This window comes from Gopherus flavomarginatus, chromosome 24 (assembly GCF_025201925.1).
Source record: "Gopherus flavomarginatus isolate rGopFla2 chromosome 24, rGopFla2.mat.asm, whole genome shotgun sequence".
NCBI lineage: Eukaryota > Metazoa > Chordata > Testudines > Testudinidae > Gopherus > Gopherus flavomarginatus.
This window is the reverse complement of record NC_066640.1, coordinates 12,527,797-12,555,750: the sequence shown is the minus strand read 5'-3', so window position 1 is coordinate 12,555,750 and position 27,954 is coordinate 12,527,797. Positions and strand designations below refer to the sequence as shown.

Genomic DNA, 27,954 nt, shown 5'->3' with positions numbered 1-27,954 from the left:
CTCCGCTCCCACCCTTCACTGGGCATGCTCGGGCCCACAGCCCAGATAACCCAGAAGTGGCCTGTGCTCTGCTTTGCACGCAGCCTGTGCTGGCTTGCCTATATAAAGCCGGCGAGCTCACAGGGGCCCCTTTCTCTCCTCTCCCCTTCTCAGCCTGCTGGCCTTTCCGCTGCGGGGGGAGTACCAGCAGTACCATGAGCTCCTCCGAGGCTGCGCGTCCCATCTTCCTCCAGGGAGAGAACTGCAAGCCGTCCTGGAAGGAGGCAGACGCTGGCTTCAATCAGACGGACACCCACTTAGAGATCTTGGGCAAACCGGTGATGGAGAGGTGGGAGACCCCTTACATGCATTCGCTGGCTACGGTAGCAGCATCCAAAGGTAACTGACTCCTGAGGTCCCAGCTCCTTGCAGGGGGGCGAGTACTGGCAGCAGCTAGGAGTTGTGATGCACTCGTGGGGATTCAGAGAGATTTTAGTTGGAACTGAATTCAAGTGTTTTCTGTCCTTTTCCACTCTGGAACGCTGTCTGAATTGGGGCTTCTTGTGGGTTAGTTGAGATAAGCTTCCCAAGGTTTTTGTAAATTTGGGAACAGCTAACAAAGCGATTTAGCCTGGGAATTAATGTTGCGCTATGTTCTTAGTCTAAGGTGCAGCTCAGACTATGAAATAAAGAGCAGTCTGCAGAGGAGGCTGAGGGTGTACGTGTCTTTTGGGATCTTGCTTCAGTTGATTATCCCTTTGCACTGTTCACAGCACCGATTGATAGTGTTAAAGAGAAGCTGCTACATGTTAGAAGATTGAAAGTTCTGTTTCCTTTATCAAACATGAGCTGGGCTGTGAGGGTGCTGCCGTGGGAGCCAGCTGAGGTCACTCAATCAGGGTGAACAAACAAAATGGGGCAGACAAACCCCAAATGCTGGTGGTTATTTCAATACTTAGATTTACCAACCAGCACAAAACAGCTTCTATAGTAGTTCATTGGTTACTTAGAAATCCAAACAACACAGTTCCCTTAAAGTGTCCAGCCTCAGGCCTCCGTCCAGACACTCCTGTCAGATATGATGATGATTCCTGAAAATCTTATCTCATCATATAAAAGAAAAGGTTCTTCCAGTCCCAAAGGATCAGCCACATACCCAGGTTCAATTATAACTTAGATTTTACTCAAAATACACACTATAGCCAATTCTTATTAACTAAGCTAAAATTTATTTAAAAAGAAAAGAGAGAGAGTTGGTTAAAAGATCAATATACAGACAGACTTGAATTCAATTCTTGAGGTTCAGATGCATAGCAGAGATGAGCTTGTAGTTGCCAAAAGTCCTTTTAGAAATAGTCCATAGGTTATAGTCCAATTTCCATATTCAGGGTGGCTCCAGTCAATGACTGGGGATCTCAATCCTTGTGGCTTAAGGTTTCCCCCTTTTGAAACCCAAAGCAGATCTGAGATGAAGCGGGATCGTGTCCCAGGGTTCTTATACATTTCCAACAGCCTTTCGGCCTGAGAAAACAATAGGCTTAACTCCTTCTCCCAAACATCCTGGCAATTAGCACAGAGTAATTTATCCAGTAAACAGTTCAGATACAGGTTACCACAACCTTCAAAGAGACACATAGACAATAATACTATTTTACTCAAGTATCATCATAAATGCTAATATTCCTTTTTTGATCTTTGAATTAAAACTATAGCAATAGACAAGACTTGTTTGCTTATATCACAAGACCTGAGCAAACACCTCCCCTTCTACCTCTAACAATGCAGACTTGCATTTCAAAGCTCTGTTCATTTACATATCTTGCTAACCAGTTCTTAAGGTTCACCCATGGGTCAGGTCAGTCGGTGAGGTGAGTTAATTAACTCTTTCTGGCCCTGTCACCTTTCAACGAGATATTATATTATACTCATAACGTCACAAGAGAAGCTGCTACATGTTAGAAAATTGAAAGTTCTGTTTCCTTTATCAAATAGGAGCTGGGCTTTGCGTATCCTGAAATGAATTGATAATGGAACAAGCATTTCCTCCCTCTATGAGGACTGGTGTTTAAATAAAACATACAACTCTTTAGCCTCTTTTAAATAAGGAGCTGAGCTCCCAGCATAGAGCCAAAAGCAGACTATTTTTTAAACCTTCCCGTGAAATAATTGCCCATGTAACTGTGTATTGTTAGCAGCACTTACCGCTAGCATATCAAAGTCATCGTCAGCTTTTTATGAATTGATTCGCTCCGTGATTCAAAGAGCAATGGAAGCCAGAGGGGAAAAATGTGTTTGAGTACATCAGTGCAGCGGTTCCTGTCCCCTAACTAAACTTTAAATATGGCTTGCCCAGGTGGATCGAGACTTCAGATCAGTGTTTTGGATTTTCATTCTGCATGGATGCCTTTAAAGTATTTGATTTCTGCACTGCTTTGAAGGTAACATTATGGGGGAAAATCAGGCCTGTTGTAGCTTTTCAGTCTAAAGTCAAGAGAACTCCAACAGTGCATATATAATTGTCCATTGTCCTTGGTGTTCACTCTTCTCGGTCATGCAATGCACATTTTAACTGTAAATGCCAGGCCAATTCATATGCTTCACTAGAGGCCAGGTTAAGAATAGCTCCACTGTAACAGTAGCTGTGTTAAACAGTTGTGCTCTGTGTAATAGAAGACGGGTTTCCAAATAGCTGCAGACTTATCCGTGGGGCAAGAGAGGGGGCAGGGAGATCTGCAGTTCTTCATGGGAGGAGGGGCTAAATTACCAGAACCCTCTGGTGCTCTCCTTGATCTTTGCACTTTACTTTTCATTTAAAAACAAAGTGTCTGATCCAAAGCCCATTGAAATGAATGGAACGACTCACATGGACTTCAGGTTTCAGAGTGGTAACCGTGTTAGTCTGTATCAGCAAAAACAACGAGGAGTCCTTGGGCCACCTTAAAGACTAACACATTTATTTGGGCATAAGCTTTCATGAGCTAGAACTCACTTCATCAAGATGCATGGAGTGGAAAATACAGGAGCAGGTATAAATACTAGAAAGGATGGGGGTTGCTTTACCAAGTGTGGTATAGACTTCAGTACGCTGTGGTTTAGGCCCAAAGCTCTTGAAACATGTCACCTGGAGATTTGTAGGGTATTTCTACAAGCAGTGAATTGTTACCAGAGAAACAGCCCAGAGGGATCAGGTTAGTTTGGTTTTGTTAGGAAAAGGTCTAACCACATTTCATATAAGTAATGCCGGTATTATGGGTTTTAAAAATTGTTTTGGAGGAAAAAATCCTCAAAGTTTAGAAGGGTGATAACCCCTTTTAGAGCATAAACTCACCTCTCTCTGATGGAGGTCAGGAAGAAACGTTCTCCAAGGGCAGGTTAATTTCTGAACCTTCTTTTGAAGTATCTGGTGATGGCCATTGTCAGAGAGGAGTTGGACCTCTGCTTTTCTCCAGTCTGTTTTGCAGTGGTGTTGTAGCCATGTTTGTGCCAGGATATGAGAGACAAGGTGGAGGAGGGAATCTCTTTAATTGGACCAACTTCTGTTGGTGAAAGAGACATGCTTTTGAGCTTTACAGAGCTTTTCTTCAGGTCTGGCAGTCCTCTGTCTCTAGGGATTCAAACATTACCTGGAGGCTTGTGCAGCTCCAGCCATTGTATTGTTACTCCAATGCACGAGGGCCAGAATAGGGTAATAACTTATCCAGTGTTACATTTTCAAAGCATCCTCCCAAACAGTTAGGCTCTGATCCTGAATATGCACTTATACAAGCACACAAGCAGTCCCCTTGCCATCAGTGGAACTGTCACATGTTTAAAGTTAAGCCTGCAGGTAGGTGTTTGCATGATCAGGACCATATGAGGAGAAAAGTGAAACTGACTAGAAACAAAGATGAAACTGACAAACTGAGTTTCCCTCTACCAGCAAAGAAACAGTATAAATGGGTGGGGGGAAGTAGTAGTTTCTTGTATGGTTTTAATCGTTTCAGGGATTAATAGTTGGATGACTGAGGATATTTATGTTTAAGTAACATTTTAACCCAACAATGTCCCCTTAAGAATAAAATAATGACTATATTTGGGAGGTGACTGACAATAGACCAAAGGACTAAGGTATGCAGAAAATTCCTTTCATTCATGCCTATTCAAGGATTTTACAGGGTTGCATGTTGCTGGAGGAAGTAACGCCATCACATCCTTGGTGAAAGTGGGTCAGTGGTAGGACTTACACCCACTGATTGGGAGTTTGCACACACTGAGTCATACCTGTGCTGATGAATTCATTTTCTAGCCTGCCAAGCCATGTGGATCTTGTGCCTTCCAGAGGTTTTCAAACTCCTTATCTCCTTTTCTCTTCCAACACATTTGCTGGGTTTTCTATCCAGTTAGGCAGGACACCCATGAGTTAGGAGGAAGGTTTTGTGTTTAAGGTACAGGAGGACAGAGACATGGCTAGAGTGAGAGGAGATAAGTAACAAATCACTGCACCCTGTTTTCCAATCCAGCTTTGATTTAGCCGGCTGGGCAGCCCCCTTGGTGCTGATTCACAGCTTGCCTTGATCTTCAGTCATTTTTCCAAGTTAACTTAGTGCTAATGAAAGGGGCCAGAGCATGAAAATCCCCTGGCTTGAGAATGGGTCCCACATGCAGAGGTGAGACAAGCTTCCCCTGCATGCTACCCTATTGATGTGACCCCATCCTGACCTGGAGGGACCTCCTTTAGGGCTGAAAGTGATTTTCAGTCTCCATGGCCCATCCAGTCCTTGGTCCCATTGCTGAGACTGCCGAGAGAGGAGACCCAGCTAGAGCCAGCTGGGTGGGCAGACAGCAAGACCAAAAAGCCTTCGGACAGTAATGACTGCTGGTCACTAGCAGCCTGGCTTGGACCCGCACCAGTGACCTATAGGTGAAAGGCTCTATACCAGCCCAGCCAGTTCCTCCCAGGTTTGTATCTCAGCACAGAAGACTAAGGGACCAGCTACCTTGTATCCTGCGATCAAGACAGCTGTCATTTAACTCCCAAGCGTGCCTGCAGAACACTGGTAGCCAGGCTGTGACCTGTCTTTTCCCAGGCGGCTGTGTGCTGGAAGTGGGGTTTGGCATGGCCATTGCTGCCACCAAACTGGAAGAGTTTGACATTGAGGAGCATTGGATCATTGAATGCAATGAGGGCGTCTTCCAGAGGCTGCAGGAGTGGGCCAAGAAACAGCCACACAAGGTACGAGCAGCTCCGCTCGCTGTAGACAAGGATGCATTGCAGACTCCGTGCACCTTTGTAGCTACAGCTGAGCTCCGGTGGGAGCATCAAAGGGCCACAATATGGCCTGGGATGGGGGGGCCGGACTTATCCCAATCTCTGGCTGTGTAGCTGTGTCCATATAAAGCCCTTATCACCAGGCTCCGAGCGCCTTGCACTTGGTAAAGGATTTTGTCCCTCCTCCCACTCCCTAAAGCATTACCCCCATCTTACAGCTGGGGAGGTGAGGCACAGGCTAGATGACACAGGAAGACTGTCAGGGCCAGGAATTGACTCCAGATTGCGAGTCTATCCCCAGTGCCCTAACCACTAGGCCAGCCTTTCTGCCCATTTCTTACCCTCTAGATTTCCCTGAGCTGAATGAGGAAACCCTTGGAACCAGAGTTCAAAAAACCAAAACTTTCATAACTTGGAAGCAGAAGAAAAGTTTAGCAACACACAACCATTCCATTAAGCAAACCATGAACTCTCTCGGTAAAGAGAAGGCTGGCCCCACACGGTTCCTGCACACTCACTACTATCAAGTTGTTTATTAATATGCACCATAAACCCGTTTTTTAAATCAGTCACAGTGTATTAGAGTCCACTTGCTGGGGCAGAGCAGGGCTCAGCAACCTTGCCAAAGTGGTGTGCTGAGTCCTCATTTATTCACTCTGATTTAAGGTTTCACATGCCAGTAATACATTTTACCGTTGTTAGAAGGTCTCTTTCTATAAGTCTATAATATATAACTAAACTATTGTTGTATGTAAAGTAAATAAGGTTTTTAAAATGTTTAAGAAGCTTCATTTAAAATTAAATTCAAATGCAGAGCTCCCCAGACCAGTGGCCAGGACCCGGGCACTGTGAGTGCCACTGAAAATCAGCTCGTATGCCATAAGTTTCCTACCCCTGGGGTAGAGGATCCTCAGTTAATCTAACACACACAGGCACCACATCAGCCCTGGGTTACACGGATGCCACTCCAGTGGGGTTGAATTTCACTTGTGGGGGCCCCCCTACACATACTTTTACTAGGCCAAATCCGTCCCTAGTGTAACTTGGACTTGAATTACACCAGGGTGGGATTTGGCTCAATATCTGTGTGTTAGAAGTTGCAAATGCTAGTCTTCAGACACACACACTCACTCTCTTGCCCAGTCCTCGGTGCAGATCAGCTTAGCTCCTTTGAAGCTGTCATGCTCCAGCGACGTACACCCATTGTGGAGCTGGACTTTCATATTTAATCGGGGCTTGTTAAGCGGAAACCAAGTTTAATGCTGCTTGTAGTGGAAATTGAGCCAACTCTTCCTTCCTCCCCGTTCCCTGGGTGTTTCTTATTCCCTGTTTAATTAATCATTGATCAGAATCTGTACCTACGTACCATCTTGTGACTTCTCCTTGTCTTGCCTGAAGGTCGTCCCCTTGAAGGGGCTGTGGGAAGACGTGGCGCCGACGCTGCCAGATGGACACTTCAACGGTAAGGGAAGCAGATTGAAATAAAAATCCAAAGGGATCATTGGAATCCCAGGGGTGGGTTCTGGGGAAGGAGGCTGCCGGGCAGGGAGGACCTCCACAACATCCATGGATCAGGGGCCCAGAGAAAGACAAACTACCCCAGAGCCAGCAAGCCCTAGTTTAGTGGGCAGTATTTAGAGTGACACATGCTCTGGCCTGAAATGTTCTGGACTCTGTGTGGCCATTAGATAATGGGGGGATTCAAATGGAGCATGAATCAGAGGCTCTAGCTATATACTCCATAGGAGGGTGCTACATAAACCCACTCTGAACAGGACCTCAGCTTACTCATGCTAGGAGTAGGAATGACCATGCATCCATAGGAAAATATACCAGGTGGCCTAATTTTCACAGGTGTTGAGCACCTGAAACTTCCATCCAGTTCAAAGAGAGCTGACCTTGCTCAGGCTCTATGAAAAAAAAATCAGACCCTAGAACTTTAAGAACCATGTGTTGCTGGAGGAGCTGCACATTAGCTCCATGGGAGGCTGTGTGACCTAGTGCACCAGATAGAGCACCAGAGCCCCACTGGGCTAGGTGGTGCACCCACATACGGTGAGGGATAATCTCTGCCCTATAAGGCTTACAGTCTAAATCAACAGGACAAAGGCCTGGAGGGGAAACTGAGGCACACAAAAGGGAGGTGACTTGCCCAAGGGCAGTGGCAGAGCCAAGAATAGAACTGATGCCTCCTGACTCCCAGCTCGGTGCCCTGCCCGCTAGGCCCTGCTGCCTCATTAGTTCGCATTGAATTGGGAGGGATGAAATTCAGCTAGCCAGCTTAGCCCAGCTCCCAAAGCTTGGCAGAAGGAAAGCACGTTGTTCTCGTTACGATGAAGCTATCACCAACATTGGTGTTATCAAATGCATGTGACTTAAATGTCATGTATTGGCGAGTGGGGGGGAGGACACACCAGGCAGCCAGCTACGAAGAGGAATCTTAGCCCAACTAAATGCTCCCAGTCCATGCTACAGCGTTTCTTGCAGCTAATGCATTATTTCCCTCGGTTTTCCTGGACAGGCATCCTCTATGATACCTATCCCCTCTCAGCAGAAACCTGGCACACCCACCAGTTCAGCTTTATTAAGGTAAAAGACTCTGCTGCTGTTCTCCAGCGAGCAGCGTTCTTCACTCATTATCTGCATATTGCAAGCCCCCTGCTAGCATTTCTGCAGCAGCGCCAGTCATCTGGGGCCTGCTCAGACAAGGTGCTGAGCACTCTCGGCTCTGGTTGGGTTTCTCTGGGAACTGAGGACACATCACCGGGCAGGGTCAGGACTGTAATTCCCCAGAGGAAGAGACGGCCTCTCTGAGCTGGAGAGTTAGATCTGTAGCCCACGTCCAAAGTAACACGGGAGTCATCATGAGATGGCACCAGCCCTGAGGGACTTGCTAGGATGAGCCCTTGCCCATTGTTATGTTACAGCCATCAGCTTCTCCATGCTGCTTTGGGGCCCAGGGTGTTTTAGGGATGTGGGATTTTTGCATATAGCCCCCCTTTGTCTCCGGGGCATCTTTCCTACCAACGCTACCCAAGAAGTGTTTTGCTGGAGTTATGTGGGAGAGGGACCGACCCTAGCAAGGGACAATTGAAGCTTTCAGAGATTCTCTGAAAGGAAATGGAGAGGGGCGGCATATGGGGAGGTTGTTCTAGATGGCAGACGCTACAGTTGGACGGCCAGGTGCCTGGTTTTTGACTGGAACATCCAGTAAAAAAGGGGACCTGACAGTGTCCAGTCAGATCTACTGACCGGACACCCAAAGTTCAGTTACTGCAAGCAGGAAGGCACTAGGTCATCACCCACTCCAGCCCCTACTCAGCTGTCCCCAGAAAAGTCCCTCCTGGCAGGGGTAGGTGGGAGGGGGAAAGCAGTGGGGGGAGGGGAAAGGAAGAGGAGTGGATGGAGGCAGAGCCTCAGGAGAAGAGGCGGGGCAGGGAATGTTCCAGCACTCCTGCTGGAGAATCCGTTTTTTTAAACATTACAAGTTGTCAACCCTACGCTACGGAGGGAAGGCTCCTGCCCCAGAAAGGGGCAGAGAGGAGCCCGGTGTTTAGGCCAGCCCCTAAATCCCATCAGCCTCTGGTTTGTTTCCCTCTCCCACAGGGTCACGCTTTCCGCTTGCTGAAAGCCGGCGGTGTGCTCACCTACTGCAACCTGACGTCCTGGGGGGAGCTGCTCAAGACGGAGTACACGGACATCGAGAAGATGTTTGAGGTGAGGACAGGCAAAGGCTTGGAGAGCCTGATAGCAGACACGACTGCAGGCGAGGGGGTGCCAAACCCTGCAGTCATTTCTCACTCACCCAAGGCGGCTGCTGACAGGAGCATTCAGATACCAGAGTCCTACCACCTGCCTGGCTGTGGGCGCAGAGCTGCATTTAGCCTTGCACCTGCCAGTTGGTTTGCAGACACGAACGAGCACACGAGTTTTACAGGCCTGGATTAGATCCACAGAAAAGCAGGTCCGTCCTCAGCCCTCTGGTAAATGGCACAGCTAGATAACAGGCAGGTGGTAACATGAACAGGAAGGAACCGTAGACAAGTAGGGCTTGGCGGGACCCAGTTGAAGGATACATTTCAGAAGCATCATCGAGTACAGTGGGTGTTTTTCCAGGGCCATTCTAAAGCTTCAGCCATCTTAGTGGCTGGGGCAGAGTCATTTCAATGTAACCAGACCAGTTAAACAAAGGGTTAGGTGTCGCGTTCACTGAGGATCAGACTCTGTGCTCAGGGAGAGGTGGCTCAGAACCTCACTGGTCTCTGTCTCACCTGTCCCTCCCTTAGGAGACTCAAGTTGCACACCTGATGGAGGCAGGGTTCAAGAAGGAGAACATAAGCACCAGCGTGATGGACTTGATCCCACCCGAGGACTGCCGCTACTACTCCTTCCACAAGATGATCACGCCCACTATCCTCAAACAGTGAGCAGCCACCCAGCACCCACTCCCATCTCGCTCGCTTGGCTGCTGCAACAAAGAGCAAGAGAAGAAATCCTGCCAGCAGGAGTGAAAACGAAATCAAGGACTGGCTATTGACAATCCAGGGAGGGGAGGAAATGTTCGTCGCTTTACAGTACTAATGAGGGAACGTTAACATATCGATTGGACTTTCCAGGAAGACTGGAGGGCAAGGAGGATTTAGGAAAGTACAGTTGGAAGTTTGTGACAGTTTAGAACTAGCATGTCGGTAGTGGATCCTGCACCACAAAGGAGCCAAGTGGCTAGGACTGGGATTCAGGATGCCTGCCTTCTATTCCCAGCGCTGCCACTGAGCTGCTGGTGCGTATGAACAAGTCACTGCCCCCTCTGTGCCCCCATCCACAATAAATCATTATCCCCTTCTCCCCACAGTGCTTTCAGATCTATGGCTCTAAGACACCAGGTCAGAGCTAGGTGTTATTTGGTCAAAGAAACTGTCTTGGGGGCAGACCCCTTGTGGGATGGCCTGGCTGTGGATCTGGGACATTCCTCCTACATTTTTAAAGAATGTTTTTACTGCGGGGTTTGACCAGCGCTCAGAGCTGTAGCTATAGGCTCCGCAGATGTTGATTAAAGTAAAAATCAGGAGGGGACTGTAGGTAACTTGAACGAGGGATTTCCAAATCTAGGTTCCCTGTGGAACACTGTCCTTTTTTTAAAAAATCAAGACTTGACTCTCCATGACAAGCTGAGTAAAGTACCCTTCACCCCAGAGCTTAATTCTGAAAGCCTGATATTTGTATTTGCGTAATTAAATGAGATTCAGACAACTCCCAGAGCAAATCTCGTGGGAATCTCTTCTCATATTTTTGACTAATGGCCTGTTTTTAATTAAGATTTTGGTAACATTCTTATGACCTTCCTGGAAGTTTACCACTACATGAATAATTACCCACCTCTGTACACAGATGTGGTGGACATGCTATTAATACGAACACTAAAGACATTAAATTGATTTCAATCTACAGCTGAGACTTCAGATTAATTTATTTTCATTTTTTATAAGCACATGTGTAACTCTGCAAAGGCTCTGTGCTCCTCATTACAGATGGCTTGAAGTGCTGGTAGCAAATCACCAATCTGTTTACTCTTCAGCATCTCCTGTGGTCCTGATGTAGGCAGCCTAAGATCGGCTTAGAAGCTTTCTAGTCCTGTCCCATTTTCACAAAGACCGCAGCCTTTTAATAAGATTCCTGGGCAAGATTCTAGATAAAGCAGGTGCCTAAATGTAGACTATGAGCCCACAAACCAAGACCCCATTGTGCTAGGGGCTGTACAGATGCATGGTCCCTGCCCCCCAGAGCTTCTAAGACAAGAGTGTTAAGTATCCAGTGGAAGCTATAGCTCTAAAGAGAGGTCAAGTACAGTTGTGTTGTATGCACAGACATGGAACAGGGAGGTAAATCCTTCTCTGTACAGCTCTGGTGCTGCAGTACCTGGGACATTGTACTAGGCATCACATTATCAGAACTATGATGATGAACTGGATGGAGTTCAGAGAAGAGCTGCAAAATCTATCCAGAGGGACTAACTTAGCAGTAAAGATTACAAAAAAGGGGTGGGAGTTAATGGGTTGGCTGAAGTGATGACTGAAGATCAGTGATCAGTTCACAGATACATGAAAAGTATAAACAGAGTCACAGACTTTAAGGTCAGAAAGGACCATTATGATCATCTAGTCTGACCTCCTGCATAGCAGAGATTTAGGGTGGCAAAGAGAGGTACAGAAGCTGCAGTAATGGGCTGCAATGAAGAGTGTCTATCAGCTTCTGCTGTTGCTGTATTTTTGCTGACAGCATCAAGGCCAGGGTTTCGCACGTGAGGAAGTGGAGATGAGACTTCTAAGCCTGCGTTAAACCAAACTCCCAGGACTGATTCACAAAGCAGCCCGTCTATGACAAAGCTGGGGATATGTCTCAGTCCTGATCGCCACAGAGGGATCAAAAAAACCCAAATCAATCTCATCTATGCAAGCTGAATCTAAGCCTGTTATTGTCAAAGAGGTAGGCGTTTAGAGGTACTTTTCCCCACTTTCAAATCAAGCCAAGACTCTGTGAAACATTTGAAACTCACTTATGTATCTGCTTCAACTTCTCTGGTATTAGAAATTGGTTTGGCCACTTGTCCAGTTAATGCTATTTTACGTAAATAACATCACTACACAAGAGGATCCAGTTTCCAGAACCTGCAATTTCCACTGCAGCCAATGGGTCAAACCCAGAGTCGCAGAAGGGAGGGAGGCTGCAGAACAGATTTGTTTGCCAACAGCAGATAATGATATGAAGAACCTAGTGGGCATGCTCTCTCCCCCACATGAACCATTCAAGCCAGGAACCAGTGTATTCGGAACCCTATCCGATTTAACCCGTATACCCCTGGGGGGTATGTGTGTCAGGGGAGGGCACCCACAACATCTGGAAGGGGGGGGGATTGGGTGAGTTGCAGGGAATCCCCAAAAAAGAGAGAGATGGGAGGATGGCTCCCAGGGAGCACCTGGGGGGGGTGCAACGACACTAGCTATGAAGTGTGCCCCCCTAGTTTAAATAACTGAGTGGGAACGTTAAAGACAGGAGATCACGTTAAACAGATGACGTTTTATTGTGAGGCTTGTGCAGCCCAGAGCTACAGTGTGCGTGACAATACAAATACATTTCTCTGTCAGGGAACGGGGGTGAATAGCTAGACCATAAATAAGGGAGGCTATTTCCTGTACCAGATTTGAATCTTCTTCTCCCGCTTGATTTTCTTCTGCAGCTGCAGGATGCCATAGAGCAGTGCTTCGGCGGTGGGTGGGCAGCCTGAGGGAGAGAGGGAGAGCCTGAGAACTGGAAGCTCTTTGGGGCCACGTTTGTCCAGTGTCCAGCACCAGGGGGTCCTGCTCCATGACTGGAGCTCCTAGGTGCTAACTCAGTATATGTAACAAACACCAGCCAACCAGCTGCACTGGGTGGGCTAAGGATACCAGTACTGGTGCTAACATATGAAAGGGCTGCTCAGAAAAAGATTGCATCAATGAGTACATTTTAAGGCCAGAAGGGACCCATTATACCATCTAGTTTGACCCCCTGAATAGCACAGTCCAGAGAATTTCACCCAGTTACCCTTGCGTGGAGCCCAATAACTTGTGTTTGACTAAAGCATCTCTTCCAGAAAGGTAGCTGGTCTTGTTCTGAAGACGTCCTGTGGCAGTTTGTTCTAGGGGGGTTTAATCACCTGCACTGTTAAGTTAGAAATAAGGCACAAGTTTTTCTCCTGCATTAAAAAAAGCAGGTGTCACAGAGGAGAGGGCTGTATTTTTAGACCTCAGAACTGAGATGCACTTGGAAAAGTTTTATGAATGTCAGAACTGCTTTTCCTTGTAAATAACTTGGTATCTTGACACAGCACATTCCTTTCTTGGGGACTAACGAATACCCAGACTGGACTGCATGCAATTGCCTGCATAGAAGTCACAAGGATTTGACTTCCCTCCCAATTCCTTGTTTGAACACAATTTAATGAAAGCCTGAAAATGTAAGCGATGCAGCTTAAAACTTACAAAAGGTCCTGAAGTAGCCACATACTGGCCAGGAGTCATAACATATTACAATCACAGTCCAAAACTGAAACACACTGTTAGGTTGCTGCAGCTCTGCTCCAGCTTGCTGCGCTTAAGAGTAACGTACTGTAATCCCACCGAGACGAGCAGAGTTTCTTTTTACCTGGGACGTAGATGTCCACTGGCACAATGCGGTCGCAGCCCCTCACCACGGAATAGGAGTAGTGGTAGTAACCGCCACCATTAGCACAGCTACAAAAAACGTAAAGGAGTCAGTGTCCTTTGAAGTGCAACTCGAGAGCAGCAGGCAAGAGTTACCCAGAAGGCAAGGCAAGGCAAGGCAAGACTTTGCCCAGGCATCGGAGATGCTGAGAGAACAGAGCCACACGGCAGTTAAAGCAAAAAACTTCACAGCCATGGGACCCAGTTCAGTGCTGGGTCAATATTGTGACAATACAACATGAACACACAGGGCTGAGCTCTCAGGACACAAGAGCCGAAGTGACACATGCAGTTATCTGCACATGCAGATGACTAACTGTGCACCAGTGCATCTCCCACAGGCATGGCTTAGGCTCCTGGTTCTGAGAATCTCTGGACACCCCAGCTGCTTTCCCCACAGACCAGATTCTGAGCAAGGGACTTATGAATTTCATTCATTTAAAAGAAATCTACTTTCTAAAAGTCTCTGTGTCAGTCATAACAATAACCCAAACCTGCAGCATGATCCGTGCATACAAACAGGGTTTTAGAAACCAGTTTGGTTAAAATCACTGCTGCTCCTGCTGACGCGTGTTGCTCATTTCAATACATGTTCTTAGGGTAGGTCTATACTGCACTCACAGGTGGGATTGCAGCTCATGTAGATACACCCCAGCTAGTTTTAATCTAGCTGGCTGGGGTCCTGGAGCAGGGAACCGCGCTTCAGCACAGGCTAGTACCACAAGTAATTATGCAGGGTCCTGGGTGGGTTTGCAGAGCACACTCTGCAGCCCATCCTGCCAGAGCTTCACTGCTCCAGGACCTGGGCTAGTCAGAGTGAAGGTACCTCAGTACACCTGCAGGAGGCGCAATTACACCCCAAAACCACAGTGCTGGTGACAGTGGGATGGGTGATTCGCACACCATTCATCTCCACTTGCCTACAAACATCTGTGATGGAATCAGCCACATGGGAAAGGTCCATATATGCTACAGCGCTACGTATCAGTCCTTATGTTTACGAATCACTACAGCAAGTGCCACTTTGCTGCCATTGTCGGCAAGTCTACGGATCTGGTTACACCACTTCTGAAAACAGAGACAGGGCTACTAATGCGTCCTGGGATCACAACCGAAGACTTTACTAAGAGCCAATTCTTGGTGTGGCTGTAATTATAGCACAGATGAGACCTAAGGCCAAAACACAAGGGGTAACCAGCAATGCTAGAAACATGTTTGTTAGTTTCTCGATGAAGCGAGAAGCCAGTGGGGAGAGCCATGGGGCTGCACCCAGCTCCCCACTCTGGCTGCTGGGGTTCCAGAATCCTCTCACAAATTTGGCCCGGCTGCCCCTCTTGTCACAAGGGAGCGAGGTTTTAGTTCCAGTTCATTTAATACATCATTTTTCATTTTGTGTTACTTTGCATTTGTGAAGAACACAGGGCTCTACCCTGGGTGCAGTCTGAATAATGGAATTAGCCCCATTCCTAACCGCGCCTGCCTCCCTATGCACTTGGGACGCAGCACTGCCAGGTGCTAACATCTGCTTCCACGTCACGGTGGTTACTCGCACCGGCGGAGGAGCCAGCTCTGATCTGCAGCTCAGGATCTGCAGAAGGTAGGAATTGTCTCATGTTTTGTTAACACTAGCTGATGATTAACACTAGCTGTCCACTTTTCCCTTCCTTGGGATTTTTATAGGAGAATTTGGCGGCTCCTCCCTTCCTTTGTAAAAAGAAACCTCCATAGCTCACAGTCTAGAGTTCTGACTCCCAGAGAGGACACTAATATTAGAAAATATTCTAACCCCCCCCCAACAAATACACACACACACACAAAGGAACCTTTGGCCTTATTTTCATTTACACTGAGGACTCCTGACACAATGTAAAGGCTGGGCACATGAGTGAGAAACCAGCCCTTTATTTACTGACTTAATAAAGGCAGTGGCAACAGATTTCCTTTCAGCAAATTGTAAGATAATTAGGAAGCCTCTGGCATTTACCTTCCCATGGAGATCACGTAGCGTGGTTCAGGCATCTGGTCATAAACCTGGAGGACAGAGAGATTTCACAGTGAACTTCTGCATCTGAGTTCTAAAGCTGGACTTGCCAAGGTGGCCAGCATCCATACCTTCCGAAGGGCTGGGGCCATTTTGTTGGTCAGGGTGCCAGCCACAATCATGACGTCCGCCTGCCGGGGGCTGGCCCGGAACACCACCCCGAAGCGATCCATGTCATAGCGAGGAGCTGCCATGTGCATCATCTCCACCGCACAGCACGCCAGGCCAAAGGTCATCGGCCACAGGGAGCTCTGGGACGGCAGAGATCTGAGTTAGGTTAACAGGGCTCAAAAGCACAGAGACCCGCGTGGGCCGCTCAGAATGTTTCAAGGGACAGTAAGACTGTGGGGGTGGTGGACATGGCAAAGGGGTTTTACGTTCTGTATGACGCATGTAATGCTACAGATGGATGTGGGCTTGTGTCACTGAAATGCAGCCAGTTCTGGAACAGAGGGGCAGCTGCCCATGCACAACAAATTGCACAAGGGCCCAGGAGAATGGAGAAAAGCAATCTTGGCCAGGAGAAAGCCTTACTCTCCAGAGCAGAGAGACCTCAGTTTAAGGTGTCATCTATAGAGCCCCACCTGCAATAAAGCTGACTGAACTCAGCGTAGCCACCTCAAATACGGATAACGAGCCAAGAAATCAACATTTGGTGGAATATACAAGGCAGGAGGGAAACCACAGAGGAACAGGATGACTCTCAGCACAATATTTAAGCAAGTTTGAAGCGCCTTCAGATCAAGATGTTCGTCCTCTGTCTGAAGCAGAAACTCCCAAGCCCCCAGCTCTGGCCAAGGAACATCGTTTTGAACTCGACTGCTGCCCTTTCGAAGGGACAGGCTCATCTACCTTCCCGCAAGCACTCCAAAGCCTCTGTTACCCATTTTTGTTTACAGGCCACGGGCGCTCCTGGCCACTCACCCTACGAGCCCAGTTGATTAGGTCATCGAGTTTGGTGACAATATACTCTCCCCGGCTGGTAGGGACATAGGATTTTTTCTGGACAACGGCAGTGCTCTTTTGCCGGACCTGGGAGGGGCTGAGAACAAACAGCATGAATGGCAACATCAGCTTACAATCTATCCGGTTATTAACAGAGTCACTGATTAAGGTGTCAACTCTGAGAACATTCGATCCCCTGAACAGGCTGGGATAAGCTCCTTATAGTCAATTCAGTACCAGCTGCTGCTGAAGATGGCACAAGATGGTAAGGGTAGACTCAGCGGTCACCTATGGACCGGCCAGTTTAAAACTCAGAGGAAATCCCACAGTACCTCCCCATTTGGCCCAAGAAAGCATGCCTGGTCCGGGCTGGAAAGGCAGGGGATGGTGCAGTGCAGGACAGGGATGCACTGGCAGATCTGTGCATGGGATCCAGGATTGGAAGAGAAAGTCACAATGAAGGTGCTCTGGTAAGGAGCCGGTGGTCTGGAATAGCCAGGGATACTGCTGGCCAGGTCAGAGGGAAGGACGCACCTGGCTCAAATATCAGTGCTGTCTGTCCCCAGCTTTCACAAGCACTGGAATTCATTCCCACATTGAAGACCAGGATTCCAGTCAATGAAGAAGAGGAGCACAACTACACAGAATATTTGTAAATATCACTCATCTGCCTTGTGAGGCAGGCGGCTGACGAGGGCGAGGGTTTTGGATCACAGGCTGTATCTGCTCCATCGAGTTTTGTTTTGGAGAGTTCTAACTGTTCAAAATAGCACACCAGGCCGAGTGCCGAGGGAGCTCTATGCTGTTCAAACGAGCAAACTCCACATAGTGGAGAAAAGACCAAATATCATGCAATCTGCTGCTCAGATAGGGAACCTTCATTACACTCAGGCTACCTGGCAGGCTCATCTCCAGGACCCAACTCCTTGACATTTAATACTGACTGCTAAGAGAAGAGAGAGAAACTGGGCTTTCTTCGGCCATACACCAGAATGGAGCTGTAGCAAACAGATATTCCTTTCCTGTATCACTTGCAATCTCCCACCTGAAGAAGTGACACTCAGCTAAAGAACTTCGATGGTAGCGTGGCATTACCTGTCAGCATGGCGGGTGGCTGGTGTCTCATGGAGTGACTGGGTGTGAGCAGGGGTCACAGCACTGGGCCTGTAAAAATGAACACAGCCGAACATCGTGGTGCAGCAGAAACACTTTGCCAGCTATGTCGTCCCTTCCTTCCTAGGATCTCACAGTGCTCTACAGATACTATCTCATTAAGCCTCTCAGCCCCGGGAAGCATAATACCCCCATTTACAGACAGGTAAACAGACGAATGGAGGAAGTGTTCTGACTAAAGTCCGTGGCAGAGTGAGAACAGAAGCCGAGGAGTCCTGACTTCCAGCCCTGTGATCTAACCACAGGGCAACATTTTCCAGTGACTCTACCACAATCGGACAAGACAGTCTTGTTTCCCTGAATGTCCATTAAGAACTTGATGTTACTGTCTCTATACGAACAGCAACAACTCAAGCAGAGAGCTCTGCAGCTGCATTCAGCACAAATTCACTCTCACTCAAGGAGAAATACATTAAAGGAATAGGGCTGTAGAGACGGCAGATTGGAAGGATTCATGAGAAAGGCATAAAGAGGGCTGCAAGCAGCAAAATGATTTAATCCATTTTGCCTTTCTCCCCCCACAAGTAAGTTTCTTCTCTGTGGTTGCTCAACCAACCAGGTGCTACTTACCGCAAAAGAAATATCCCAGCCCGGGTCAGGCGAGGAGCTGTGAACAAAAGCCACAGGGCAGTTTACCTTTAACACAGCCAGAATCTCAATGAAAGATGATAACGGTGCTGCACTGGCATCACAGGAGCAGCATTCCACTAAGTGTGCTGTTCCGCCCCCAAGGCTCAGAGTAGAGGATAACGGGGTTGGGGGGTGGGACAGGGGAGGGTGACCAGACAGGAAGTATGAAAAATCTGGACGGGGATGGGCGGTAATAGGAGCCTATGTAAGATGAAGCCCCAAATATCGGGAGTGTCCTTATAAAATCAGGACATCTGGTCACCCTAAGGCAGGGGAAGGAGAGGAGGGATGTCCAAGCCCCAGGTAGGAGGTTTAATATTGACCAACCTGCCTCATCATCATTCGCAAATGGGTATAATTCTGCAAGGATTGTAAAGCTAAGCAGATCTTTCAGTCATAAAACTCTAACCCATTCCCCACAAAGTCACATTAATCCGCTAAAATATATTAGCCCTGACACCAAGCAAAGCAATAAACAAATAAATGCACACACAGACTGGGGCTTTTTTAAATGTCAAGAACAATGCACATCAAGCGTTACCGCACCTCTGTCCAAATCACAAGTGTGATTAAGAGTGTCTACAATTCAGTGTCTAGCGCAAACGTAAGTCAGTGACTTAAATGACACTCTTTCAACGGTCCCTTGACATTAACTACTTATGCTAAACCAGGGGTTCTCAAACTGGGAGTCAGGACCCCTCAGGGGGGTCATGAGGTTATTACATAGGGGGGTGGGTCACAAGCTGCCAGCCTCCACCCAAACCCTGCTTTGCCTTCAGCATTTATAATGGTGTTAAATATATCAAAATGTGTTTTTCATTTATAAGGGGGGGGTCACACTCTGAGGTTTGCTACGTGAAAGGGGTCACCAGTACAGGAGTTAGGGATCCACTATGCTAAACAATCTGCTCCACCTTGGATTTAGCTGTGACGCGCTCAGTTAGTTTCCCAGACTGAGGAAGAGCTTTGCAGAGCTCAAAAGCTTCTCTCCCCCCCCAGTAGAAGCTATTACCCCACCCGTCTTGTCACTATGTCAACCTGCCACCTGTGCAAGCTTGTCAGACAAGCCCCGCTGAGCTGTCACAACCCGCTGCAGGGATTTCGGTGCCTGCAATGGTCCCCAATTGATTCCCCAATCCACCTGCCGGCTGGAGGGAGGGGAGAGTTACTTTCAAGGCACTTTACAAGAGGGTCCTGCAACCGTGTGTTCCCCACACCCTGAACCCCGGGCTCCCTCCCAGCTGTAACCACCACCCCGCCAGGGAGACGCCCAGCGCAGACCCCTGAGCTGGGGGGTGGAGGGAGGAGGGTCCCACGGGACAGGCCCCCCCCCAACACACACCAGACAAACCCCCTTTCCACCTGCCGGGGGGGGGCTGCCCCACTCCCAGCCCCCCCGGCTGGCCCTGCGCATGTCCTAGAAGGGGGCTCCCCACCCGCCAGGTAAGGGGGGGTCCCTGCCCCCTAGCCCAGGGGGGGGCTGCCCCACTCCCAGCCCCCCTGGCTGGCCCTGCGCATGTCCTAGAAGGGAGCCCCCCACGCTCCAGGTAAGGGGGGGTCCCTGCCCCCTAGCCCAGGGGGGGGCTGCCCCACTCCCAGCCCCCCCGGCTGGCCCTGCGCATGTCCTAGAAGGGGGCTCCCCACCCGCCAGGTAAGGGGGGTCCCTGCCCCCTAGCCCGGGGGGGGCTGCCCCACTCCCAGCCCCCCTGGCTGGCCCTGCGCATGTCCTAGAAGGGAGCCCCCCACGCTCCAGGTAAGGGGGGGTCCCTGCCCCCTAGCCCAGGGGGGGGCTGCCCCACTCCCAGCCCCCCTGGCTGGCCCTGCGCATGTCCTAGAAGGGAGCCCCCCACGCTCCAGGTAAGGGGGGGTCCCTGCCCCCTAGCCCAGGGGGGGGCTGCCCCACTCCCAGCCCCCCCGGCTGGCCCTGCGCATGTCCTAGAAGGGGGCTCCCCACGCTCCAGGTAAGGGGGGGTCCCTGCCCCCTAGCCCGGGGGGGGGCTGCTTATGCCGCTCCTGCACCCCCCACTCACCAGCCAACGCAGCCATCACCCTCCAGCCCTTCAGCCAACCTCTGCCTGGCAGGGGCCGTGCGCCCGCCTAAGCCTTCCGGCGGGGAGCCGGTGCCGCCCCACATCCGGTCCCCGGCAGGGCGGGGAAACGCGGGGAGCCCCCCCCGGTTCCGCCTGTCTAAGGGGTGTGCGTGTGAAAGGTGTGTGCGTGCGCGTGCAAGGAGGTGTCTGTGCATTTGTGTGTGCGTGTGAAAGGTGTGTGTGTCTCTGTGTGCGCGTGAAAGGTGCGCGCGCGCGTGTGCAAGGAGGTGTGTGAGGTGTGCGTGCGTGTGAAAGGTGTGCGCGTGCAAGGAGGCGTGTGAGGTGTGTGTCTGTGCGTGCGTGTGAAAGGAGGGGTGTGCGTGTGAAAGGTGTGTGCGTGCACGTGCAAGGAGGCATGTGAGGTCTGTTTCTGTGTGTCTGTGCGTGCGTGTGCAAGGAGGTGTGTGCATGTGAGAGGTGTGCGCGTGCACGTGCAAGGAGATGTGTGAGGTGTGTGCGCGTGCGTGTGAAAGGTGTGTGGGTGCGCGTGCAAGGTGTGTGCATTTGTGTGTGCGTGTGAAAGGTATGTGTCTGTGTGTGCGCTGAAAGGTGTGTGTGTGCACGCGCGTGTGAAATGAGGGGTGTGTGTGTGAGAGAGAGAAAGGCTATCAGTGCAAAATAATTTGCAAACGGGGGGGCTGCTGTTCAAAAGGTGAGGCCAGGATACTTGCCGGGGGTGGAGACTAAGATCTGCAACGTGGGGTGGCGGGAGGGGCGCAGAACACGTGCGTGGGTGGGACTCACGTGTCCCAGGCCCTGGCAGGGGGGTTGTTTGCAGCGCAGCCTGGGCTCGGGTGCAGCGGGGACACCCAGCTGTACTGGCTGGCTGAGTGTGGGTGCACAAGGAAACACGTTCTCCCCCCCCCCCGGCTCCTGGCGCAGCCACCTTGGGTAGGGGCGGCTCTTGCCTGGCTGCTCACTGACTTCCCTCCCCCACCTAGTGTCCCACTCAAATGCTACCGTCCCTCGTGCAAAACACAGGCTCCCTTCCCCCGTCCTTCAGGAAGAGGGTTTATTTCCTTTGCACGAGCCACAGCTCCCCACTTGCAACCTGGGCCGTTCGCTTTGCATCCCCCCACGCCCAGCCCATCTATCTCCATGCACTAGCACGGGGGCTGAAGAAACCCCTGCACAGGGGGGCAAAAAAGAAACCCGCGTCCCTGGGTGGGCTCGAACCACCAACCTTTCGGTTAACAGCCGAACGCGCTAACCGATTGCGCCACAGAGACTCAGCTGCTGAAGCGTTTTCTGCAGCCCCTTAAGGTCTTAAATTCATACCTTGCTCTGTCCTTGCGACTTCCAGGCTGCAGAAATTCTTCCAGAGCAAGCAAGGAAAGGCTGGACTGGGAAAAGGACTGGCCTTCCTCAGCGGCTCGCCCAGCTGCCTGATGCCTCCCATTCAGAGCCCCTGTGTTTGCAAGGCTACAGATGATACTCCTGGGGAAGGGACAAGAGACTTTGTCCCCAAAGAGGTGGTGTTTTTTTAGTGTGCAGCGTTGTGATGATTAATGCCAATAAAGAATGTTCTGATGAGCCATGCAAAGCAACAGGGCTCTAACTGTAGACTAGATTCCAGGGGGAGGTAATTCCCTAAGGAGGCCTGGCCACTTGGCCCATCCTAGTTATTCCCCAGGGGATGAGTCTGATGGTGTCAGGGCCGCATGCAGCCTGTGGGCTTTAGCTTTGCGGGACTCCCAAAAGCTGGGGGTTCTTGTGAAACCAGGCTGAGGTGCTGCTGCAAAGGGAGGAGATTGTCTTGTGACATTGTGTCCCTGTGAAATACACGGGTGACACCTTCTAAGGAAGGGGGCCTTTTTGCTTGTGGGCTGGCACATCCCAAACACAGGTTGACTTTCACCACAACTTGCTGACAGTCAGACAAATCATTGGTGCAGCCCAGCCCACTGTATTAGGTGACAGGTTTCAGAGTGGCAGCTGTGTTAGTCTATATCAGCAAAAAGAACGAGGAGTCCTTGTGGCACCTTAGAGACTAACAAATTTATTTGGGCATAAACTTCCGTGGGCTAAAACCCACTTCATCCGATGCATGGAGTGAAAAATACAGTAGGAAGAGATATAGAGAGAGAACATGAAAAAATGTATTATCATTACTAAAAAAAACTTTTGGAGTGATATCAGCAGGAGAAAAAAAACTTCTGTATTGATAATCACTACAAAAGTTTTTTTCCCCCTGCTGATAATAGCCCACCTTAATTGATTATTCTCATTAGAGTTGGTATGGCAACCCCCTTTTTTCATGGTCTCTGTGTATGTATGTATGTATGTATCTAGCTCTCTATCTTCCTACTGTATTGTCCACTGCATGCATCTGATGAAGTGGGTTTTAGCCCACAAAAGGTTATGCCCAAATACATTTATTAGTCTCTAAGGTGCCACAAGGACACCTGTTCTTTTTGTATTAGGTGAGAGGGCGCATTTCATGGACTCCAGATCATCTCATTGCAGTAGCTTGAGTGACAGCAACCTTCTCTACCAGGGTGTAGGGCCAGTGACCAGAACCCCAGAATTTGACCTGATAAAAAAGAAAGCTCTCTGCGGGAATTGTGTTTACTTCCTTGTTGTCCCCACAGTCCTATGCTTTGCTCATCAGAGAAAGCCTGGATGACTGTCCCTCTGCTCCTTCAGTTGGTCTTGCATCTGAGCAGCCAGCATTTGCAAAGGAGTAAGGGCAAAAGTATGGCCTATTTTCTGGGGACATATTTCATATATAGAGCCAAATTTTATCCCCTTCTCCAGGCACATCTGCTGCAATCTGATCCCCCAACCCCAAGAAAACAACCCAAGCCTCCTCTCTTCTCACCCACTTAATTAATCAGTAACAATGTCAACCATGCTGGAGTCATTTTAGTGGGACAAAGGCATACCTGTCCTGCATGCCTTCCCTGGACTGGCTTGGCCAGTGTCTTCCTCCGTTGTGTACAGCACTGTGTGCTGATGCTATCCAATCAAAGAAGGAATTGGACATTTGCATACATTGGCAATGGGCTACATAGGCAAATACCAAAGCACTTGATCAATACATGAATAAACACACTTTAAATTCCCTTTACTAAACCCTTGGGCCTCAACCTTCAATTTCACGGTAAGGAGGACAGAAAATACTCCTCAACCAGCCGAAATAGCTCAGTTGGGAGAGCGTTAGACTGAAGATCTAAAGGTCCCTGGTTCGATCCCGGGTTTCGGCAGATATTTTCCTCGGTCAAATGTAGTTCGTTTTAGCAGTTTCCATGTTGCCAGCATCACCGTTAGGTTCCTGGCTTGTTTCAAAGCCCCGCTGTCTTGCGGGACATTCGCTTACAGCACCCACTGAGCACCTTTCACCTGCTACCCGCAGATATGCAAGTGGGAGTTAAGAGCCACTGTTGCAAATCTCCCTTTGAACTCTTACCTCTGCAACTCCCTAAGGGTCTCACATATTCCAGAGAGTGGATTTTATTTTTTTAACTAGTGAACCATATGGGTGGAAGGATTTTACCAGAAAAAAATCCCCATACTCTTAAAACTTGTAATAATTGCCTCCCTCTCCCCTAGTCTAAAGCCCGTAGCCACCCACAACCCTGCCACAGGGCAAAAGCCCTGACCTCCTTCCTGCCCTGTCTTGTAGGCAGGAAGGGAAGTGGGGGGGCACCCTCCAGGTGCCACACATGAACTGTAAAAAAGCCACAGTTTGGCCCCACCTGCCATAGACACTTATCTTAGATTAAGTGGGGCATATATTGATGGAGCGGACAGATTCCTGAAAAGCAGGACCACAGTAGGGTTTATACAGGTTTAACATAGCTTAGCTACAACAGTGCAATTTCCATTCAGATGAGGCTGTTGCCCGGATCAGCATTTTCTCTGAGAAATGTGTCTGAGGGATATAGGAGGACGATGCTATTCTTATGCAACAGTACAGTATTTGGATCTGTAGCTGGATAGGCAATAGTGCCTCTGTTTATTCTCATGCCCTGCAAAATGCTCCCTTCGATTTACAGAGAATTAAAAATTTCATTCCCCTGAAAAGAACAACTAAAAAGCATGGGATTAACACACACACAATTTAACAGAACCTCTTCTCTACGATTTTGTCCATACGTCGCTTGGATACAAAGAAGCATGCCATAGATGCATATCAATGAACTAGTTTAAGGGAGGGGGAAAGTACATAGGGGGAGGACTTGTCTACATACGGATATTTATCAACCTAGCTACCCTGATATATTTATAATTCCCCCCCTGGACACTCATTCCAGAATAAGTGTGTCTTTTTCTGGTTTAATTTACGTTGCTTTGGAAGTGACAAACTAAATCCCAAAGAGGGACTCGTGTCAGAATAAGAGCATTCACAATAGACGTTACAATTATGCCACTAAGTGTCTCCATGTAGCTTAGCCCTAAAGCACCGAACGAGGTTCCATCAGCAGGGTTTCAAAGGATTACATTGTGTTTGGCAAAAACCACATCTGAGATATTTGAAGGCCCATTCTTATTACACTTCTAAAGGATAAATAGCTTACAATGAAATCATAAGTAAAACACATTAGTGTACATGTTGAAGGCAAAGTTATCAAAAAGTTATTAAAAATATTGACAGGGGATCTCAGAAGGTTCAATTTAGATAAACACATCACAAATACTTTTGGATGCTTACTCAAAACCCTCCATGGGTTAGAAATAAACACAAGCTAAACATTTGAAAAGAAATCACTTTGCTGAGAATATTGGAAGTGTTAAACTGTACTGTACATGCTAATGAACAAGCTACTGCTTAAATTTGTTTTTTGGTTACTCCGCTTTATTAAAAATTACAATACAGGACACTGCTTTCTCATATTCACTCAGATGTTATCTTACAAGATAAACAAAATATTTCAAACACAAATACTGTATCAAATGTCATTTAATGGTATTTGACATACCCATAGTTGGAAGAAAACAAAAATCAACTTAGCTGTCAGACAATACAAAAATGCAGCTGGACAGTTTTTCTTTTACTGAGAGCAATGGATTACATCAGTTGTATCTGAAGCAACTGAATTTATTTAAACAAAAGTAGAAATAATAAACCTTGGAGAATTCATGCCTTCCTAGGTACCAGTTTTAGTTGGTATTTAAGAAACTGAAGTCACACAGAATACCATAAAAAGGTAAATATTGTATATAATAGAAAGCAAATATTATTGCATTTGGCAGTATCAATCTGAATGTACTGATAAATTTAATACAATATCTTATCATAGGACTACACAAAGATGGTCTTCAGATTTATCTGTACTTTACAGAAATGGTCTATGTACTTTCTACAATGAGTGGAAAGTATTTGTTATCCCAAATTAAGTTAAAAAAAAAAAAGCTATCTAGCCTTTGGTTTCTTAAGATAATGTTTAAATTTTGTTTTTAATATTTTCAAGGCTAAGTTGTGCTAGGTACACATTAAAAATCTAAGAAGCTTCAACATGATGTACTACTTCAGGGCAATTCATTCTTGGTTAAAGTACAATTAGATTAGATATTTCTACTAGTTTGTATTAAAAAAAAGTCTTATGTTAGGATATGATTAGAAGAGGGAAGGGGAAAAAAGAACATAGGAAAGAGTGTGATACATATAAATAAGGCATCAGAGTTTTTGAGGTTACTTCTCCCCAGACTAATTCAAGAACATGAGACATTAGAATTTCAGCTACTGTGGCACTGTTTAGAAGTCCCATAAACATTATGGCAAAATTGATGAAAAGAGCATGTTTGGTTATAGTTTATTTCAGGAGGCGAAATGGGTACCACATTGTGATTTAAGCCTTTCCCTCCCCCATGTCCCCCAACTTTAGGAGATCTACATCTGGTGGGGCCCATTATCCCTGGGACCAGTGGCTGCAGTAGGTTTTTTTTGGTTGTTTGCTTGTAAAAATTTCTCTTCTGCACACGCAGCTTGCTCATTGTAAAGAGATAGCACCAAGCCTCAGAAATCTCCATCTATAATGAATGTCTGCTAAAGCAGCTTTCAAGACGTTTGCAGAGCTGAAGGTATATTTATATAACTGGTTGTAATTAAAAGGTTTCATGCCATGACAAAAAAAGTGTATATAAATTGCATTATCCCTTTTCCAAAAAGTTTTAGTGAAAAGTAATATGAAAGAACATTTTAGTACGATATCCTCACATTCTTTTGTTACATTCATGTTCTTAATATATTTATTTAACAGGTCACTAAATCATATAAGGAGGATGGACTCTTAAGATACAGAGCAGTTAGTGTCATTTGAATAACTATTCAGATGAGTACATTAGATACACACACATAGTATCAATATGTCATTTACATTCCATTGTCTCACAAGGAATTAGATTAAAAAAAATTAAGCTACAGAATTTAATTCTATATAAATCAAACTACATCTCAGTTCAGACTGTATAACACCTCCTGATCAGAGATTCGCACTACAAATAGAATATAAATCGCTAACCTTTTTGATTGGCTCTTCCCAAATTAAGACGTATTCTGTCAATGAATCCTGATGTCCGCCAGTTTCACTGTAGGCCAGCCAACAGTAATCTGTTTGAAACAGGCTAATGAATTTATGATACCATGATGTGAACTGCTTCTAATGCTGGCACAGGCCCAGAAGCATGCAGATTTGATTTTTGAATAGGTTAGACATAAAAATGCCAAATGTGCGCCTAGAAACTGGTTTAATTAACCTACAATATGCTAAACATGACACTCATTGAATTCATTGCTTCATCTTTCTAAATGAGGTGAAGCTGGTCATATTATAAAATAATTCTAGTGTGTTGGAATGCCTTCTCTTACACTAAAGTTTAAAGTTGCCCTCTTAACAGAAAGAGCTTCTGTGCCTTGGGTTTCATTAAGGGATAGCATTTAATTTTATTTCCTTACAGGTACATAAAAGTAGTGCAAGGACAACCAACCTCTGAAAATGTTCAGATAGGAAAACCAGTAGATTTAGCAGTAATGAAACGACCAACCAAAGCATACTTGGCTATAGAAAATTCTGTAACTCTACATTTCTATCATCACAGGTTCCTCTGACGACAGACCTTTGTTTCCACAGATTTTCTGAATGGCGAATCCACACAAATTAAATACAAAATTACATGATTAGGTCAAAAGCCTTACGAAGACCTTGCTATTTACCCGCTTAGATCGTTACTAATGTACATGTCAAGTGGGATAGGGTGACGTCTAGCAATAAGTCCATAAAAATTTATTACATCTTTGTAAAATTAATTTTATAGGTAGTTCAGCATTATATCACTCAGATGAAAGCAATGAGCAGTTCCATAGAACAAAAAAAGTACAAGACGTAGAAGTACAACTGCATCCAAAAGAACACAGCATTCTGAAGACTCAGCACATCCACTAAATTATATTTACATGTTGATAAAAAAGTAAAAATATTTCACAATTCATACAAAAATTTGCTTTCTTCTCCATGATATACATTCAGTGCCAGTGCAGACTTCAAAGGTCCATACCGCTGTTTCTATACGCTATCTTCAGGGGATAGGTCAGTCTTCAGCAGCTCCAGTTCCTTTTTTTCTAGAATTTCTTTGTCAAATATTTCTCTTTCCCTGAAAAAAGACAAA

General features: G+C 47.3%; 3 protein-coding genes and 2 non-coding genes across 7 annotated transcripts in view; 2 read left to right on the top strand and 3 right to left on the bottom strand.

The window, feature by feature from the left end:
* Positions 1-4: 4 nt before the first annotated feature.
* Positions 5-10,674, top strand: GAMT (guanidinoacetate N-methyltransferase). Its single transcript, XM_050933934.1, has 6 exons — positions 5-378; positions 5,046-5,191; positions 6,626-6,689; positions 7,749-7,816; positions 8,834-8,944; positions 9,514-10,674. Exons 1-6 carry the CDS (start codon positions 195-197, stop codon positions 9,652-9,654), a joined length of 714 nt encoding a protein of 237 aa, XP_050789891.1. The 5' UTR covers positions 5-194; the 3' UTR covers positions 9,655-10,674.
* A 1,612-nt stretch (positions 10,675-12,286) lies between these two features.
* Positions 12,287-18,258, bottom strand: NDUFS7 (NADH:ubiquinone oxidoreductase core subunit S7; the record flags this gene model as incomplete). The annotated part of the gene is made up of 7 exons (XM_050933982.1): positions 12,287-12,505; positions 13,409-13,497; positions 15,452-15,498; positions 15,580-15,759; positions 16,433-16,550; positions 17,549-17,617; positions 18,197-18,258. Coding segments are annotated over 7 exons (663 nt in total), but the record flags the coding sequence as incomplete, so codon positions are not given.
* Positions 18,259-21,501: 3,243 nt separating this feature from the next.
* TRNAN-GUU (transfer RNA asparagine (anticodon GUU)) lies at positions 21,502-21,575 on the bottom strand. Its single transcript has one exon. It is a non-coding gene; the product is annotated as a tRNA-Asn (tRNA).
* A 1,904-nt stretch (positions 21,576-23,479) lies between these two features.
* Positions 23,480-23,552, top strand: TRNAF-GAA (transfer RNA phenylalanine (anticodon GAA)). The gene has a single exon. It is a non-coding gene; the product is annotated as a tRNA-Phe (tRNA).
* Positions 23,553-25,122: 1,570 nt separating this feature from the next.
* The window catches only part of PWWP3A (PWWP domain containing 3A, DNA repair factor), a 30,426-nt gene continuing 27,594 nt past the window's right edge, over positions 25,123-27,954 (bottom strand). For all 3 annotated transcript variants that reach the window (XM_050933887.1, XM_050933886.1, XM_050933888.1), the window contains one exon: positions 25,123-27,939. In XM_050933887.1, coding sequence (XP_050789844.1) covers positions 27,852-27,939 — 88 coding nt within the window. In that variant the 3' untranslated portion in view covers positions 25,123-27,851. The remainder of the gene's footprint in view (positions 27,940-27,954) is intronic.

Excerpts from the sequence above, each read along its gene's own strand:
- GAMT (XM_050933934.1), top strand. The coding sequence starts at position 195 with ATGAGCTCCTCCGAGGCTGCGCGTCCCATCTTCCTCCAGGGAGAGAAC. Across the intron at positions 6,690-7,748 it reads GCCAGATGGACACTTCAACG|GCATCCTCTATGATACCTAT; the intron begins GTAAGGGAAGCA and ends TTTCCTGGACAG. Across the intron at positions 7,817-8,833 it reads ACCAGTTCAGCTTTATTAAG|GGTCACGCTTTCCGCTTGCT; the intron begins GTAAAAGACTCT and ends CCTCTCCCACAG.